At 36.3% G+C, this 18,850-nt stretch overlaps 2 protein-coding genes across 2 annotated transcripts in view; both read right to left on the reverse strand.

Moving 5' to 3' along the window:
- The window catches only part of LOC123563959 (TGF-beta-activated kinase 1 and MAP3K7-binding protein 1-like), a 51,506-nt gene that overhangs the window by 32,014 nt on the left and 642 nt on the right, over positions 1–18,850 (reverse strand). The window lies entirely within an intron of this gene.
- On the reverse strand, positions 10,842–17,800 carry LOC123533797 (tigger transposable element-derived protein 6-like). The gene is made up of 2 exons (XM_053536601.1): positions 16,018–17,800; positions 10,842–12,447 (listed from the first exon to the last, which is right to left on the reverse strand). The coding sequence occupies exons 1-2, from the start codon at positions 16,079–16,081 to the stop codon at positions 11,741–11,743; spliced, it is 771 nt and encodes a 256-aa protein (XP_053392576.1). The 5' UTR covers positions 16,082–17,800; the 3' UTR covers positions 10,842–11,740.

An 18,850-nucleotide genomic window follows, 5' to 3' on the forward strand; every position in this document is an offset into this window, starting at 1 on the left:
GGGATGAATGGACCGACGGGATGGCCCCTGTGGCCTTCACCTTTGATCAAGTGATCCCAAAATCAATAGAGGTCATCTACTCTCCATGTAGAAATTGGTTTAACTGTCACCTGCCGAATATAGAGCTGAAGAAAATTTGTGTTGGCGTTAGAAAATTTTCTCAAAAAGTAGCCAGCCAGTTCAATGTGACTTAAATGCTAGATTAGTAAGATTGCATTCCCGTTGTAACTGGTTTAATTGTTGTCTGCATCCTACTGCCTTAGGCAATGTTATCAACATAGTTGACACGTGTTTGGAATACACATGGTAATAAACAGTCCCCTTTATCAATTTTCTACACTAGCTGATCATGCGTTATTGTCTCACTTGGCATAATTATTTATGCAGCTATTAAATAAAATAACTGCCAGTTCCTGTCACCAAAATAAAAAGTATTCGCCGTTTAAATAAAATAATCGCAAATGGTGATAATGGCGATTGACAGCATGAGCACTGCATGCTTATTGCTATATTATATAAGTTTTTCTTATAATTTCTCATTAGTACTTTCTCCGTACCAAAGAAGTTTAAAATACACAGAATGGCAACAGAGATAATCTCGCGTAAGCGCGTGTCACAGTGTTATCTTATTGAAGCGTTTGCTGACTTGATCACTCGAGATCAAATCAACAGATGCTTATTAAAGTATTTCACTGGCAATATGGCCGGTAGTAATAAACCGAATCGGGTCCAATTTTCAAATGACAACTGTTGATTTCTCAGACTTCCAATCATATATTCATTCCTTCCCCGTGTAGAAAATACTAATAACATTAAAAAACAAGATGCCCACGGGCAACATGTTGAGCCCACCAGCTGTCATAAGGACTATGGGTTGCACACAACACTCTAAGACTGAAGTCCACACAAAAATCCTTACCAGTAGAGAAAGGTCATAATACTCCTCAAAATTGGATGTAACATGCACGTTGTACTACAGAAAAGTGGTCTTGATTTTTTCCTACGGCCAGCAATAAAGAAGTTACAATATAAGCTATTTATAGTAACAACAAAGGGAAGTAATTCTAGGTTCTTGCGCAAGACACTCTGTCTCATGATGGTGAACAATTGTGCCAAGGTACATCAAAATTCCTCTATGCATGAAAAAGAAATGCTCCGGACAAAGTCATTCTTGTATCTGACCTTTGACCTCTAAGTGTGACTTTGACCTTAGACCTAGGGACCTGGTTCTTGCGCATGTCACTCTGTCTTATGATGGTAAACATTCATGCCAAATTACAACAAAATCCCACCATGCATTAAAAAAAATGCTCCAGACAAACTTCAATTTGAATTTTGACCTCCGACTGTGACCTTGACCTTTGAGATAGGAACATGGGGTTTGCGCATGACACACCTTCTCATTGAGGTTAACATTCATGCCAAATATAAACAAAATTGGTCCATGCATGTTAAAGTTATGGTCGGGACAAAAGCGGACGGACACGTGCACTGACGGACCGACGCATGCACACGCACATACACCAAACCGCCAAAAGTGGCGACTAAGTCCAGCTCACTGCAAGCGGGCTCGACAAAAACAACATCATCATTATAAACAAATGATCTGATAGAAATTTTTTCACAACACAAATTTTTATCAGTTCCCACGTGATTGTTGGCGAGATTTGCTCTATATGCCTTTCAAGTTGCTGATCTATTTATTTTTATAGCTCTTTGTGCATACCAAATATTCTGACACAACATTTTATCTTTACATATCTTTGAAACTTCTACTTGTCTCAGGACAACAATAACAACAAAACAACTGAAACATTTCAACAACAAACGTTTTAAACTCAAAACTACTCTATTACAGTCTAGGAAGTGTCCAGCCATCCAGTAACCGGACGCCTAGTCTGCGTACTAGTCGTCCAATTACCGGACTGCTAGCAAATCCTCAAGTGATGGCCTAAACTCTAATTCTTAAAACAAAAATTTCTAAATAATTTTTTTGATGAATGGAAATCTTTTAACATAAGGAATTCATTAATTTATTTTGACTATTATTTCGAAATAAAATGGATTAATTATGAAAGCTTAACTACTGTTTTTCTAAAAGTTTTGAACATCACACTGCCACTGTTGAAATTAAATGTCATTTAAAAAACAAGAGTGCCAGAATGTCACAATATACGCCCGTCACAGCAAATTTCTTTACCCTAGCTGCTGTATTGCAAATGAATTTTAATTTTGTTGTCCACAAAAAAAACCTCCTTACCAGGTAGAGAGACCTTAAAATACACCTAAAATTTGAAAGTACTTAACATCTATGTTGTACCACAGAAAAGTGGTCTTGGTTTTTGCCTATGGTCAATTATAAAAAAAGTTACAATATAAGATATAAGTTATTTATAGTAACAACTAAGGGGAGTTAATCTTTAAAAAAAAAAAAAACAAAAGGACCATGATGGTCCTGAATCGCTCACCTATCCCCACATGACCCAGTGTTGAACTGAGTATGACGTCGTTATTTCTATTATTTGACAAAGTGACCTAGTTTTTGAGCATATGTGACCTAGATATCATAAAGATAAAAAATTCTGACCAATTTTCATGAAGATCCATTGAAAAATATGACCTCTAGAGAGGTCACAAGGTTTTTCTATTATTTGACCTAATGACCTAGTTTTTGAAGGCACGTGACCCACTTTTAAACTTGACCTAGATATCATCAAGGTGAACATTCTCACTAATTTTCATGAAGATCTCGTGAAAAATATGGCCTCTAGAGAGGTCACAAGGTTTTTCTATTTTTCGACCTACTGACCTAGTTTTTGACCGCACATGTCCCAGTTATGAACTTGACCTAGATATCATCAAGCTGAACATTCGCACCAACTTTCATGAAGATCCAGTGAGAAATATGGCCTCTAGAGACGTCACAAGAATTTTCTATTTTTAGACCTACTGACCTAGTTTTTGACCGCACGTGACCCAGTTTTGAATTTAACCTAGATATCATCAAGATGAACATTCTGACCAATCTTCATCAAGATCTATTGAGAAATATGGCCTCTAGAGAGGTCACAAGGTTTTTCTATTTTTAGATCTACTGACCTAGTTATTGACCGCACGTGACCAAGTTTCGAACCTGACCTAGATATCATCAAGGTGAACATTCTGACCAATTTTCATAAAGATCCTATGAAAAATATGGCCTCTAGAGAGGTCACAAAGTTTTTCTATTTTCAGACCTACTGACCTAGTTTTTGATCGCACGTGACCCAGTTTCAAACTTGACCTAGATATCATCAAGGTGAACATTCTGACCAATTTTCATGAAGATCCATTGAGAAATATGGCCTCTAGAGAGGTCACAAGGTTTTTCTATTTTTAGACCTACTGACCTAGTTTTTGACCCCACGTGACCCAGTTTCGAACTTGACCTAGATATCATCAAGGTGAACATTCTGACCAATTTTCATGAAGATCTCATGAAAAATATGGCCTCTAGAGAGGTCACAAGGTTTTTCTATTTTTAGATCTACTGACCTAGTTTTTGACCCCACGTGACCCAGTTTCAAACTTGACCTAGATATCATCAAGGTGAACATTCTGACCAATTTTCATGAAGATCTTATGAAAAATATGGCCCCTAGAGAGGTCACAAGGTTTCTCTATTTTTAGATCTACTGACCTAGTTTTTGACCGCACGTCACCCAGTTTCGAACTTGACCTAGATATCATCAAGGTGAACGTTCAGACCAATTTTCATGAAGATCCATTGAGAAATATGGCCTCTAGAGAGGTCACAAGGTTTTTCTATTTTTAGACCTACTGACCTAGTTTTTGACCCCACGTGATCCAGTTTCGAACTTGACCTAGATATCATCAAGGTGAACATTCTGACAAATTTTCATGAAGATCTCATGAAAAATATGGCCTCTAGAGAGGTCACAAGGTTTTTCTATTTTTAGATCTACTGACCTAGTTTTTGATCGCACGTGACCCAGTTTCGAACTTGACCTAGATATCATCAAGATGAACATTCTGACCAACTTTCATAAAGATCCCTTGAAAAATGTGACCTTTAGAGTGGTCACAAGCAAAAGTTTACGCACGCACGCACGCACTGACGCACGGACGACGGACGACGGACGCCACGCGATCACAAAAGCTCACCTTGTCACTTTGTGACAGGTGAGCTAAAAAAAAAAAGAATCCAAAAAAAAATTGTAAGTCCACACAAAAATCTTTACCAGGTAGAGATTGGTCAAAATACACCTCAAAATTGGATGTAGCATGCATGTTGTACTACAGAAAAGTGGTCTCGATTTTTCCCTACGACTAGTAATGAAGAAGTTACAATATAAGCTATTTATAGTAACAACAAAGGGAAGTAATTCTAAAGAAAGGAACTGCGCATGACACTTCCTCTCATGATGGTGTATAATTGTGCCAAGTTACATCAAAATCCCTCCATGCATGAAGAAGAAATGCTTCGGACAAAGTCATTCTTGTATCTGACCTTTGGCCTCTAAGTGTGACCTTGACCTTAGACCTAGGGACCTGGTTCTTGCGCACGACACTTCGTCTCGTGGTGGTGAACAGTTGTGCCAATTTATATCAAAATCCCTCTATGCATGAAGAAGAAATGCTCCGGACAAGGTTGTCATTCTTGTATCCTTTGACCTCTAAGTGTGACCTTGAACTTAGATCTAGGGACCTGGTTCTTGCGCATGACACTCCGCCTCATGGTGGTGAACATTTGTGATGAGTTATATCAAAATCCCTCTATGCACAAAGAAGAAATGCTCCGGACAAAGTTTTCATTCTTGTATCCTTTGACCTCTAAGTGTTTAATTTAGTTTTAACATATTTTTTTTTCAGAATAGCATGAAATATTTACAATACAACATTTCAGGAAATGTTTTAATTTGGAAAATCCAGTGAAAAAGTTGTTAAAATTTAAAAATTCCGATCCCATAAAAAAATTGTTTTGCCTGCCACCAGATGAATACCCGGTAGATTTTAATGAGTGACGTCATGGCGATCTCGCCATTATTGATTTTGTTTCATTGGCTGAATAATGCAGTGATTTATTCGAGACAATTAAAATAATCTTTAGTATGTATTCACACAAAATTTTGTTTACAGATAAGTATCAATATCTTTAGTAAATTAGGCCATAATAAATTAATTCCTAGATTATCATCCAAATTTTGGTCAAAAAGGGGGCGGGGGGGAGAATTTTATTTTTTATTTTTTATTTTTAAAACAACTATCCGGACCGGGAATTTTGACTCTTGAAATTAGCAAAAGTGTACATACAGACTCCTAGGATTTCAGCTGAATGGTCCTTTTCATCAATTTATTTAACATGAGATTTATTTCAGTTAAAACTCACAAAATGAAGCCTTACATATTCAAAATGACAGCTATTTAAACATAAATTGAACCCCAAAGTACAAGTCAAGTCAAATGGCAAAAATAGAATAAAGTAAAAACAAACTTGTTGACTTTCATTTCTACTCTCATATTACGTTTATCAACAATTCAACATTCTATTTAGGAACTGGATTGACCTGCGTCTTTGATGAACCCACTTAGTTTCCTCGAAAATAAAACTAGTAAAATTATTTTAAAATCTGGATATCCAAAATTGTCTGTCCGGATACTGTTACGCTTTTGTAAACATTGCCCATATCTCCAATTTAAAGATGTGTTTGACAAACTATTATGATGCAAAGACAGTTTAACAGCATTTAACAGCACCTGATATTAATATTTACCTTGACATCTTCTCTTACTAAAATTATTTAAGAGAAATATTTATCAAAATCGGCACCGCGGTAATCTACTTTCGATTTCAAAAACTTGTAGAAAAAGGTAGGACCAATATGTTTTCTGATCTAAATTTGATTGTAATTGAGTTATGAGCACTTTTATTACTCAATAATAGGCTATTATTTACCTTAACACCTGAAAGTAATTAACATATTTATCAAATTATTATCAATAAAACACTTTTTTTTTACTGAAAATTGCCTTTTAGAGTAATTATGATAATAAAACAACCAAAAATACAGTTATATATACTGGCATATAGGACAAAAATATTGGGGGGCAAATGTCCATTCCAATAATAAGCAATGGGGGGCAAATGTCCTATCTGCCATTTCAACTGGGGGGCAAATGTCCAGCAGTTCATTTTTTCATTGGGGGGCAAATGTCCTGGGGGGCAAATGTCCTACAATCGATATTATTGATAGAAAAATTAAATACCTGTTTCAGTTGTGACACATTAATCAACACCTGGCTTTGTTATATCGGGTGTCAGACGTTTCACCCCCAAGACTGTTCCTCCCAAGACTTTTCACCCCCAATTTGGGGGTGAAAAGTCTGGTGTTTTATAGCATATGAAGACTTTTCACCCCCTATTTGTTATTATAATATTAAATATGATTATAATGTTTTTTTTTGGAGGGAGGGGGTTGTATAGTTATGAAAATTCCATATGTATTATAATTAGGTTAATACATTAAAAAAAAAAAAATTATGATGTTTGTTAGTAGAGATGACCATAAACTTTTAAACATAAGTTATTTACCAGGTTATCTTTTAATCCATTTGTTTGTTCAACGATTGAAAATGTGACTTTAATGATTAAAGGTACTTTTGATAATAATTACAAAACTAAAAAATATTTTAATCCCTTTGTTTGAAGTTCAGTGATTGAAAAAAATAAAATTACATTTGATAATAATAACTACAAAGTAAAATATTTTATTGATGTTAAAATTAGCCTTGTTGTTCAAGGTTTGAAAGTTTGCTATCAATTAACAGTGTTGTGACATAAAAAAAAAATACATTGCTAAAAGCCGCTATCAAATAATTTACATCATAGTATAGAAATATATAAATATTTCCAAATTTTGTACAATAAATTATCAATGGTAAAAAATAAGATTGAATAAAAAATTGACCCATTTGTCTTGTTTGTTATATTGTGAAAAAATAAATTATATAAGTCAATCAAGTGTTAGAAGATTAATGATTTGGCTGATTAAAACAAAGTTTTGGGATTTTCGGACTTAAATTAATTTTGTCCAAATATTATGCTGATTTTGAATAGGAAATAAGCAATAAATCTATTGTGGAAAAAATGTTATATAAAATTGTTTATATTGCGCATCGTTTGTTGTCGACAACTAAATTGTTAGTTTTTGTAAGATAAATTAAGTCTATCAACTGTTAATTAATTGGCAGCATTCTCTTGCATGTTTTAGTATATTTTGTCCTTATAATGATAAACTGTACATGTTCAAGTTATATCAATAAATTGAAATAATAACAAATTCTTGATTATCTAATAAGTCAAAGTGGTTTGATGAATCTTGTTACATATATAGCAAAAAATAATTTCAAGAGAGGAAGAAATACATGTGAAAGACAAAAATGAGGGAAATAGAATTAATTTTACAAGCATGCGTACTAAGTATAATAGAATAAGAAAAAAAAGATAAATAATTAGTATTATATGGTAAGCTACTGGTTCCGTTTACTGAATTCGAATGAAAACTCACTACAAAAAAGAGTTTATCATATGTTGTATGATGCAAACAATAACATTACTGTACATATAATAATTCAAACTGGGCGTTTCAAATAAAAATGCTGTTAGAAAACCTGGGATTGTCGGATATATGGATAAGTCAAGATAGTAACAGTAATTCTTTATCTTCAGAGAATAACTTGATATGCTTACATTAACAATTCTCAATAATTACTCTCTTATAGTAGATTTAAACATTCCTTTAATCTTGAAAAATACTTTAATATAGTTGAAGATAAAAAATTTGAAATTGCTCTTAGTAGATTTAGATTATCATAACATAATTTTGAAATAGAAAGAGGTAGATATAACAACACGGATCATAATGATATAAAATGTAAATTTTGTAATCTTAATTCTTTAGAAAATGAATATCACTTTCTTCTTGTATGTCCGTTATATAAAAAATTACGAAGAAAATGTTTAAAACCATATTACTGTAGATGGCCTACTCTGTAAATCTGATAATCTGATGTCTACGGAAAATAGGAAGGAATTACTGAATCTGTCAAAATTCATTTATTTTGCAAATAACATAGAAAAAAAATCATCATTAAGAAGTCTCAACAAATTGAGATTTAAAAAGATCAATTAAGTTGACTACATGTATGTTACCCTAAATTCAGTGTATATTTTGTAGAATTATGGTTCGTAAAGTAACAAATTATCTTCATAAATGCCCTAACAACCTATACAAAAATATATAAACAAGAGGGCCATGATGGCCCTATATCGCTCACCTGTTATCACTGCACTTAAGGACAAGTCTTCAAGGTCAAAAGATCATAATAGAAATCAATCAAAAGAATTATGAGAAAATATAGTTGAAATATTCTTTAAGTAACTTTAAAAACAAGATTTGAAAACTTTTTGTAGAGGTCCACTAGGCAATGCTACATGTCAAATATCTAAGCTCTTCTGGTTTATTTTTAGAAAATTTTGAAGATTTTTCTATGTACAATCAAGTAACCCCATGGGGCAGGGTCAATTTGACCCCAGGGGTCATGATTTGAATAAACTTTGTAAAAGTCTAATAGGCAATGCTACATGTCAAATATCTAAGATCTAGGCCTTCTGGTTTATTTTTAGAATTTTTTTTAAAGATTTTCCTATGTAAAATCAAGTGACCCCTAGGGCGGAGTCAATTTTGACCCCGGGGGGCAAGGTTTGAACAAATTTTGTAGAGGTCCACTAGGCAATGCCACATGTCAAACATCTAGTCTCTAGGCCTTCTAGTTTATTTTAGAAAATTTTTGAAGATTTTCCTATGTAAAATCAAGTGACCCCTGGGGCGGGGTCAATTTTGATCAGGGGGTCATGATATGAACAAATTTTGTAGAGGTCCACTAGGTAATGCTACATGTGAAATATCTAAGCTCTAGGCCTTCTGGTTTATTTTTAGAAAACTTTTGAAGATTTTCCTATGTAAAGTCAAGTGACCCCTAGGGCGGGGTCAATTTTGACCCCCGGGTCATAATTTGAACAACTTTAGTAAAGGTCCACTAGGCAATGCTACATGTCAAATATCTAAGCTCTAGGACTTCTGGTTTTTGAGAAGAAGATTTTTTAAATATTTTCCTATGTAAAATCAAGTGACCCCTGGGGCAGGGTCAATTTTGACCCCGGGGGCCATGATTTGAACAAATTTTGTAAAGGTCCACTAGGCAATGCTACATGTGAAATATCTAAGCTCTAGGCCTTCTGGTTTATTTTTAGAAATTTTTTGAAGATTTTCCTATGTAAAATCAAGTGATCCCTAGGGCGGTGTCAATTTTGACCCACGGGTCATGATTTGAACAATTTTAGTACAGGTCCACTAGGCAATGCTACATGTGAAATATCTAAGCTCTAGGTCTTCTGGTTTTTGAGAAGAAGATTTTTCAAGATTTTCCTATGTAAAATCAAGTGACCCATGGGGCGGGTCAATTTTGACCCTGGGTCATGATTTGAACAAATTTGGTAGAGGTCCACTAGGCAATGCTTCACACCAAATATCTAAGCTCTAGGTCTTCTGGTTTTTGAGAAGAAGATTTTTAAAGTTTTTCCTTTCGGTTGCCATGGCAACCAGTGTTCTGCATGGAATTCAATTCTTTGAACAATTTTGAAAGGGGGCCATCCAAGGAACATCCCTGTGAAGTTTCATCAAAATTGGCCTGTTGGTTTAGGAGGAGATGTTGTTTAAAGGAAAGTGTGGACGGACGGACGGACGGACGGACGGACGGACGGACAGACGGACGGACGGACGGACGGACGGACGCCGGACGGTGAGCGATCACAATACCTCACCCTGAGCACTTTGTGCTCAGGTGAGCTAAAAAGATTTTAAATATCAAATAACAAAATATTTCAAATTTTCACTATATTAAAAATTGGGGGTGAAAAGTCTAGGGTTTGTAAAATTGGGGGTGAAAAGTCTTGGGAGGAAATGTCTTGGGGGTGAAATGTCTTGGGGAGGAAAAGTCTTGGGGGTGAAACGTCTGGAATTCGTTATATCATGCAATAAACAATAATCAACAGGGGTAAATAGGTGTGAAAATGTCCGAAAACTGTTGTTCACAGATTCGTTATTAGCGAGGATTAATATTTGTAAAGGATTAAATCTTTTTTTCTCGTTGTTTGATTTTTTTAAATCGGGAGATTTGGACTTCTTATCGGGTTGACCGGGTTTTACATCCAGAATCGGGAGAAACCCGACGGGAGCGGGAGAGGTGGGACGACTAAAAATATTGTTATATTTGTTTTGTTTTTTTCTTTTTTAATTAAATATTTTGAATAGATAGAAAGCAACTGTTTCAATATTTCGGAATGGTATCGTTCAAAATGACATGAGCTTCTCAATTCAAACCAATAACAAAAGGTGTGATAGTCTTTTGTTATGATCAAATAACCTGGCTGTAATTATCGTCAATTAGCATGTCACCTCGTGTCAATTTTGTTGTTCACAGTTTGATCTCGGTGAAAATAATTTCCATTTTTTTTATAAGTATCCTAATATTTGTGATTTTTAATATTACTTTCATCAAAATACTTTTAAATTTATATGAAATTAATTTTGTTTGAAAGAAAAATAAGGTTTAAACTACTCGATCTTGTACGGGAATGTAACGGCAATCTTAGATTTTAGCGTAGACAGTAGGCGCGGAGAGCAATTTCCCTTTACCAAAATGGCGAATTTGTTTTGGTTTGAAGTTGGAAAGTCGTCTATACCTGTGTGTCGGGGCTGGTCCCAGGTTTTTTTTGTAAAAAAAAAAAAACCGCATTATCAATGGTATTTTGTGGCAGCATGAAAACAAATATACGGGACCCTATCGCGGTTCGTACATTTTTTTTTTTTTGAGAGAGAAATAAAATAGGTCGGGGCAGCATAAAAAAGAGGGGGCGGGCGGGGATGATAATCTAGGAATTAATTTATTATGGCCTAACCGGTACAGTCCAACCTGTCTTAAGCAGCCAGTCAAGGGAATTGGTAAAAGTGGCTGCTTAAGGCAGGTGACCACTTAACGGAGGTGTAGATATTGCTGTTATTTTTGGGGATATTTTTTGTAGAATTCATATTGTTGTGTTATAGCAACACCACCATCATCATCATTTTACATACATAAATACAAAAAGAAATACAAAACAGTTACTTTTTATTATATTGTTCCTCATTGTTTTCTTTTCAATAATAATTCTGGTCAATATCATCATCACAAGAATCATCATCATTTTACGTACATATATACAAAAAGAAATACCAAACAGTAACAGTTTTTCAATAATAAAGTCAATATCATACAAACGTCATTACATACATGAGTACTGGTAGTTTAATCTACAGGTAATAATTTTGTCGGTGCGCATCACGCCAGGGCCAGTCTACTAGTTAGACTGTCCTATACCGACTAATTTAAGAGTTGCTAGTAAGGAGATTGCAATCACAATCGCAGGTTTTACACATTTTTTCACTTAAAAAAGTCACTTATTTTACTTTGAGTAACTTTAGTGTTTACACTATGTTTCACAAATAAATCCACAGCTTTCATTAACAAGTCTAACATGTCCTGCTGACATGAGGTAAGAGCGAAGTGTTTAAGTTTTACCAGATAATCACTTGCCTCAGCAGAAGACACAGTCACAGGTGCTGGTGTTTCATCCTAGTCATCACTGATTGACTCCTCTTCTTGTGTCATGTCTTCTCATAATTTCCTGAGCTGGGCGGTCCCAGTCAGTCATGTTATTGTCACAAGTGGCAAAGTCCTGATCAATTTTTATTAATTCCGGCATATCACAACCAAACAATTCCTGGGCCATTTTAAGAACAGCCAAAGGAAAATCATCATCAAGATCACCGTCATCACTAGAATCATTCTCACTGGAAGTACTGTCTACCGGTAGAGCACTATCTACACCGAAGCCACATTTCTTGAAACATTTTATGACTGTCACTTCCTTTGTCTCAAGCACAGTTATGTCCCTTAGCACCTGAGGACCAGTTTTGGCAGTGTGTTTGTCCATTTCCATGAGAACATGCTGCATTTGGCGTTTCCTGTATTTCAGCTTCATTGTTTGAATAATTCCGGCATCCATTGGTTGCAGCAATGATGTTGTGTTTGGAGGAAAGAATTGAAGTTTGACATTACTAAGTGTTATATCTGGATGAACTGGAACATTATCAAGAAAGAGCAGAATTTTGCGGTTTTGGGCACGCATTTTCCTGTCAACGGACTTAAGCCAGTCTACCATGGTTGTGGTCAGCATCCATGCCTTCCTGTTGTTGTAGTAGGTTACAGGCAGACTCTCCACTGAAACGGAGCCAAAACAACGGGGCTTCTTTGACTTGCCAATGACTACAGGTTTAAGCTTCTCACCTAACATTAAACAAAAAGAACAATTTAAAAATAAAAAATAACAAGAGCTGTCACTAATGGTGACAAATGCTCCCGCAGCACCTTGACCTTTGACCTGGTGACCCCAAAGTCAGTAGGGGTGGTGTACTAAATAAGTACTATCAGCATGTAAAGTTTGAAGGTCCTGGGTGAAGTGGTTCGCGAGTAAAGTGCCTTCATGCAAAAAGTTAACATTGGTCCCTGTGACCTTGACCTTTGACCTGGTGGTGTACCCAATAAGTACTATCAGCATGTGAAGTTCGAAGGTCCTGGGTGCAGTGGTTCGCGAGTAAAATGCCTTCATGCAAAAAGTTAACGTTGGCCCCTGTGACCTTGACCTTTGACCTGGTGACCCCAAAGTCAGTAAGGGTGGTGTACTCAATAAGTACTATCAACATATGAAGTTTGAAGGTCCTGGGTCAGTGGTTCGCGAGTAAAGTGCCTTCATGCAAAAAGTTAACGTTGGCTCCTGTGACCTTGACCTTTGACCTGGTGACCCCAAAGTCAGTAGGGGTGGTATACTCAATAAGTACTATCAGTATGTGCAGGGCTAGACACTAACTTTTTTCCAGTGGTGGTCCGAAGGACCAGCAGCTTTTGCAAACTGATGGTCCGACAGAATTTCAGGTGGTCCTACCTAGATGTGGATGTGGTTTTTTTTTAAGTTAACGCAACCAGTAACATATGAGACCCCCTCTTCTTTCATGGAGTACTTTTTACAAACACTGCAAAACATGTGATTTTTATATTATTATTTTGATAAACATCTTCCATTTAATTATTAAAAATAATTTTGAAAATCAAATTTAAAATAAAGATGTCAATAAAGATGATTTTTTCAGCAATTCATATTTTAAGTGGGTGGGGTTTGGTGCCTCTTCTCGAAAAATGCTTCAAAATTAGAGCTTTTTTTTGCAACAGTTGTCATTTTTTCTTAAATACAGACTTTTTATTGACTTTTCATTAAGATTGCACTAGAAAATCTCGTTAAGAATGTCCGAAAATCACGGCCGTGAAAACGGGTGACAAATATGGAAAACAAAAGTAACATTAAATTCTTGATAAAATACGTGTTATAAATTTCTTTTTTTTCCTTTATACCTATTGAATACTTATAATTTTTGCTTATTAAAAGAATTTTTATTTGTTTTTGCCCAAACAAAGCCTCGGTAATGATAATAAATTAAATAAAATGCTATAGATCGTAACGGCCGATCGGCTTATATAAACGTGTCAAGCACATAAAATAAATGAAATTCGTTATCCAATTTGTTGTTCAGTAATAATCGGCAAGACAACAATACAGCAGAAGCTGTATACTGCTAATTAACAAGTTGTACAAACACGATAATAGGCTGCTTTTTGCATTGTTTATCAATTAACTTTTAACTTTTTGACCAATAAACACTTTTGATAATGACGGGCACTAAATACAAACCGCGAGATGACAACGTGTCAGTTGGCGCGTGGCGTAATTGACATATGTCAGTAGCTAATTAATATACGACGCTCTGCCTACTGCCATACTTCCGCTTATGGCGGCAAACAATATTTAAATTCACTGGGATTTTAATTGGCACAGGGGCAGAACTTTCGAACTCGAGACGAATCAAAGAAAATTTCCGCGGGTCACGCCGACGCATGGGGCATTTTCTGTGCGAGTCAGATACGAGTTTTTCTCGATTTTCGCGGGTCAAAATCTGGAACCTCGGCTCTACCGAACGCTGGATACTGTACTGATACCTCAATAGTTCGTAAATGAATACTCAGGGGTTCCATTTGACCCGGGACCCCGGGTCCAGACCCGGGAGATTTTCAAAAGATGCTCAAAGGACCCGGCAGAATACTTGCCTGTGCGTCCTTCGGGACCCGGGGGCATTTTCCTTTGATAATCCTTTCTCGTATCATTAATTTCCTTCAGTAAAACTTTTTCCACGATAGACACGTGTATTCAAAATAAACACTCGCGGTCATGCTCTCCTGCCTTTGATCTCTGCTAAATCCCGCCCTTTCTCCTGTAGACATGCCTCGCTGATTTTTTATCAGCAAGTTACGTCACGGTGAGTGCACATAGGTAACAAGAAATCAATGAAGTGTTGAAATTAATTGATAAAGCGAATCCTGTGTACTGTCAAAAAAGGCGCCAATTATTAAATTATCGTAAGCAGCTGATTACCGAGCATGTGAAAAGTGCCCTGCAAGATTTTTTCATGCCAACTTTAAATTAGACCATTGTTTAGTGATCATATCGTAATTTCAACAAGAAACTTCACAAATTTTGATGAATTTCGAAAGCAAAAATAAGTTTAGAAATTATGTCCATTCACGGGTCTAATTACACCCGATGTCATATGCATATTTCCAAAATTCCTAAAAAAAAACCTGACTTTCAATGCAGTTTTTTATGATAAGTAGCATCATTATTTGAGGAACTATCGCTGATTTAGCTTAGTTTGCCAAATAGACTGAGCAAAAACTTCTTTCCGATGACATTCTGAAAGTGTAACAGTATTCGGATAGTACATTTTGGATACATTTTTCTAGAGTGTTATAGCACTGTTCTGTTATTAAATATGAAATGAAATATTGAAGAAAAACCTAATTAAAATAACATGAATTTTGCTAAATATTAGTTTACAATATGAGACTATGTGATCTGAGACTGACATTTTTATTATACTGTAACATGATCTTGGGTTTATTGTTTTCTTAGGTAAAGATCTACGTATTACTGAATAAAAAATATAGTAAATTATATTGACGTGTTGGGACAGGACTCCTGTATTTTGGAAAAGGACCCTTCAAAATTTGGGCCCAAGGGTCCTGGGACTCTTGGGTTTTCGGGTCTAGTGGAACCCCTGAATACTTCAAGCAGATAGATAAGTTATCGTGTTCCGTTCCCGGGATTTAGTACCAGTGTTACATCCGGGCATTCCAAATTTCAAAAAAATATACACGGGGAAAACCAAATTCTATTTTTAAACTGCAGTACCGTGAACAATTCAATGTTGACTTGCTTGTAATTTTCGGTGGTCCGTCGGACCACACAGGTTCGAGAAGTTAGTGGTCCTCCCTGAAAAGCACTGGTCTCGGACCAGCGGACCAGCGTTAGTGTCGAGCCCTGATGTGAAGTTTGAAGGTCCTGGGTGCAGTGGTTTGCGAGTAAAGTGCCTTCATGCAAAAAGTTAACGTTGTGACGAACGAACTAACAAACGAATGAACGGACGGACAGTTGAAAACTAATATGCCTCCCTTCGGGGACATAAAAAGATAAACTTGTGTACATTTTGTACATCACCATATTTGCAGTTGCTTATTTGTGCATTTAAAAAAAATCAAACAAATTAAAAGTGTGCATTTATAAGGAATAATAATTAATGTAAATGATTATGGAACGCACTTTTTAAAACAAGACTGTTTGCTTCTGTATGACACCTAAAATCCTTTGGTTTGGGAAACTAATTGATATTAAGATTGTACGAAGTACATTCTTTGATTTCATTTCCTTATCACAAATTATATTTATCATTTTCGTTTTATTCTTTTACTTACCAGTCATAGATGTGCAGAGTGCCACTGTTATATGCTGTTTGGATCGTTTCCCCCCCCAGCACATGTCTCGCCCTTCTTGAAGAAAGTAGACTTAGTCGAGTCTTTGTAGAAGAGACCAGTCTCATCCATATTAAATATGTTTTCAGGAGCATTACCTTCACAGGCTGACGGAATGGATTCCTTTAATTGAGACACAGTGTCACGTTTGACCTCACCACATTCACCAAACTGAGTCTTAAAAACAATGTTATTTCTCTTAAGAAAAGATTCTAACAATCCATTGCTTGCCTTAAAGTCAACAAACGTTAACCCTAAATCCTGAGCAAAAGTCCTTGCTTTTTCCTGGATCAGAGGTCCTGACACCGGGAATAACCTTGCAGTGGCATCCAAAAACCAACGGTACACTAGATTGTTTATATCACTGTACTCAGTGTCTCTCTTCAGCCGCTTCAGAGATAAATTCCCATTTGATTCTTACTCCTCCATGATTTCTCTTTTACGCTTTAAAACATTCTGAACCTGCGTACGTCCAACACCCATCTTAGCAGCCACAACACGTGAACTTTTTCCCGACTCGAGTAATTTTATACATTTAACACGGTCCTCAGGAGTAAGGCACTTGCAGTCCCGTTTAGAAGTCATTTTTGTATTCCAACATGAATTCAAACAATTAAATCTGATGTTATCATTGACAGAAACTTTTGATAAGTGATACAAAACAGCATGTTGAAATTTCACTTTAGTTAGGATCATCTCAAAATCACGTCTATTCATTATTACAACAATACGTGTAAGTTTCCTTTTAATGGAGCGCCTTTGATTTACTTTAATTGCCGACAAACTTCTCATCACCTTTTGGATTACAGAAACAACAATTTACAGTTAATTTGCAAACATATTACATCAAAACACATTTATACATTTGCCGACCTAATTATAGATAATTTATGGCACATGTGTTGCATAGACGTAAAATCTTTTCTGATTGGTTAACGATATACGACGAAAACACTTCGTCAATCTCCGCTGAACATGAGGTCAAAGGTTATCTAATTTTAGTGCATTTTCGACATACTGGAATTTCCAGCTATGTTTATTGAACTTTCACGCCTGACTAAGAGTTTTGCAAATGACCGTTTAAAGGGGTAAATTTTTACATTTGGGATGAAATTACTTGGCCGCTGGCCGCATTGGCCAGGTGACCGTTCAATCAAGGGCAAATAAAGAATGATTTTCGTCGGGGGGAATTGAACTGGCCGTTAAAGTGAGGTGACCGCTTATTCAAGGTGACCGTAAGGCCAGTTTGGACTGTATATACAGGTATTACTTATCCATCAGGAAATCTATTACCGGACGCAGGCTAGATTTCGGTTACTGGACCGCTAGACACTTCCATTAGTCTATACTACTGATCTCTCTCTCTCTCTATCTCTCCCACTCTCTATCTTCCATTTAGTCAAACCTAGACTTTAGCAAGAATGTTAAACGAGTAAAAGGTAGTGGTAAAAAGCAAAAAGGAGAATGGTTAAAAACAGGGCAGACCTTTGTATTTAAGGTGGGATGTGCTCAATCTGGCTTACACAGGGATCGAATTTAACTTTTTTTCCAACTAGCAAATTTTTGCTAGTGCCATTTTTTTCCACTAGCAAAATGATGGGTTCAACTAGCAATTATTTAAAAGCTGTTTACGTGCTAAATTCAAGTTGTTTTGTTGTTGTTTGGTTTCATATAAAAGTTCACGGTCCGGACAGGCTTGGGACTTTCTGGTTTTGTAAGTACGATACAAACCAAAGTACTCAATGGTTCTTTGGATTTTTGGCTTGACGTTGATCTTTTAAGTTTTTCTCAGGTCACTGTTGGTAGTGTTGCTAACATTTTCGAGCTCCGCGGGCTTTTTTGCACCAAGAAACATGTTATTTCCTCTCCATTTTCACAGAACTTTGCAAATTACAGACGTCCAAAATGAAAACAAATATTGCCTAGACGCTTACTTACATATCCGATAATTACTTTTGTATAAAGCGACAAGCGTCTAGAAGCAGTCACGTGATTATCGGTAAATTAACTGCCCGAAAGGAGTTTTTAAAGAGAAAAGGACAGTTTGAGCGAATTCCCCGATTTTCGAACGTGATCGCAAAAATATTCGAGTGCCATGATTTTCTACTCGCATTTTTTTATTCTTACTCGAATTTTGCGAGTTAGCGACCGTTAAATTCGATCCCTGTTACAGCCTGACTGAACACTGGCCCAGACGAGTTGACAACATCTGAAGGCAAGGCATTCCAATGATATACTGTACGAGGGAAGAATGAAAATTTATGATAGTTGGATGAGGGTGATACTTGAACGAATGCCTGGGAATGAGTGGTTCCGGTTCCGGAAGATCTAGTATTGGGTGTTAGGTAGTCCGGTAGTGGGATGGAGACCTGGTTATCCAAGATGTTATAAAACATAACCAGGCGCTGGTCAATGCGACGGAGTGCAAGGCGTCGCCAATTTAGGGAAGTCAGCATGTTGTCTACACTGGATGTACGGCCGTAATCACGCTTGGCCCAGCGTGCAGCCCTGTGCTGCACAGACTCAAGCTGATCAATCAGAGTGGGGGGACCACATAGTGAAACTGTACTCCAGCTGGGGCCATACGAGTGTTTTGTTTGCTTGTGATTTTAACCCTTCTGAGTGCACTTTGATTTTACGTCTAAGAAAACCCAATGTTTGATTTGCTTTTTTGCTGATGTTGTCAATGTGGTCATTCCATGTAAGGTTGTGTGATATAGTTATGCCAAGGTATTTTGCAGATGGTACTGTTTGTAAGACAGTTTTGTGTAAAAAG

Source organism: Mercenaria mercenaria, chromosome 2, assembly GCF_021730395.1.
Source record: "Mercenaria mercenaria strain notata chromosome 2, MADL_Memer_1, whole genome shotgun sequence".
NCBI classification, from domain to species: Eukaryota; Metazoa; Mollusca; class Bivalvia; order Venerida; family Veneridae; genus Mercenaria; species Mercenaria mercenaria.

Bases quoted from the DNA above. Each gene is read 5' to 3' on its own strand.
- LOC123533797 (XM_053536601.1), bottom strand. From the start codon at position 16,081: ATGTGCTGGGGGGGGAAACGATCCAAACAGCATATAACAGTGGCACTC. The intron at 12,448-16,017 runs GTAAGTAAAAGA...GTTTAATGTTAG, and splicing joins ACTCTGCACATCTATGACTG to GTGAGAAGCTTAAACCTGTA.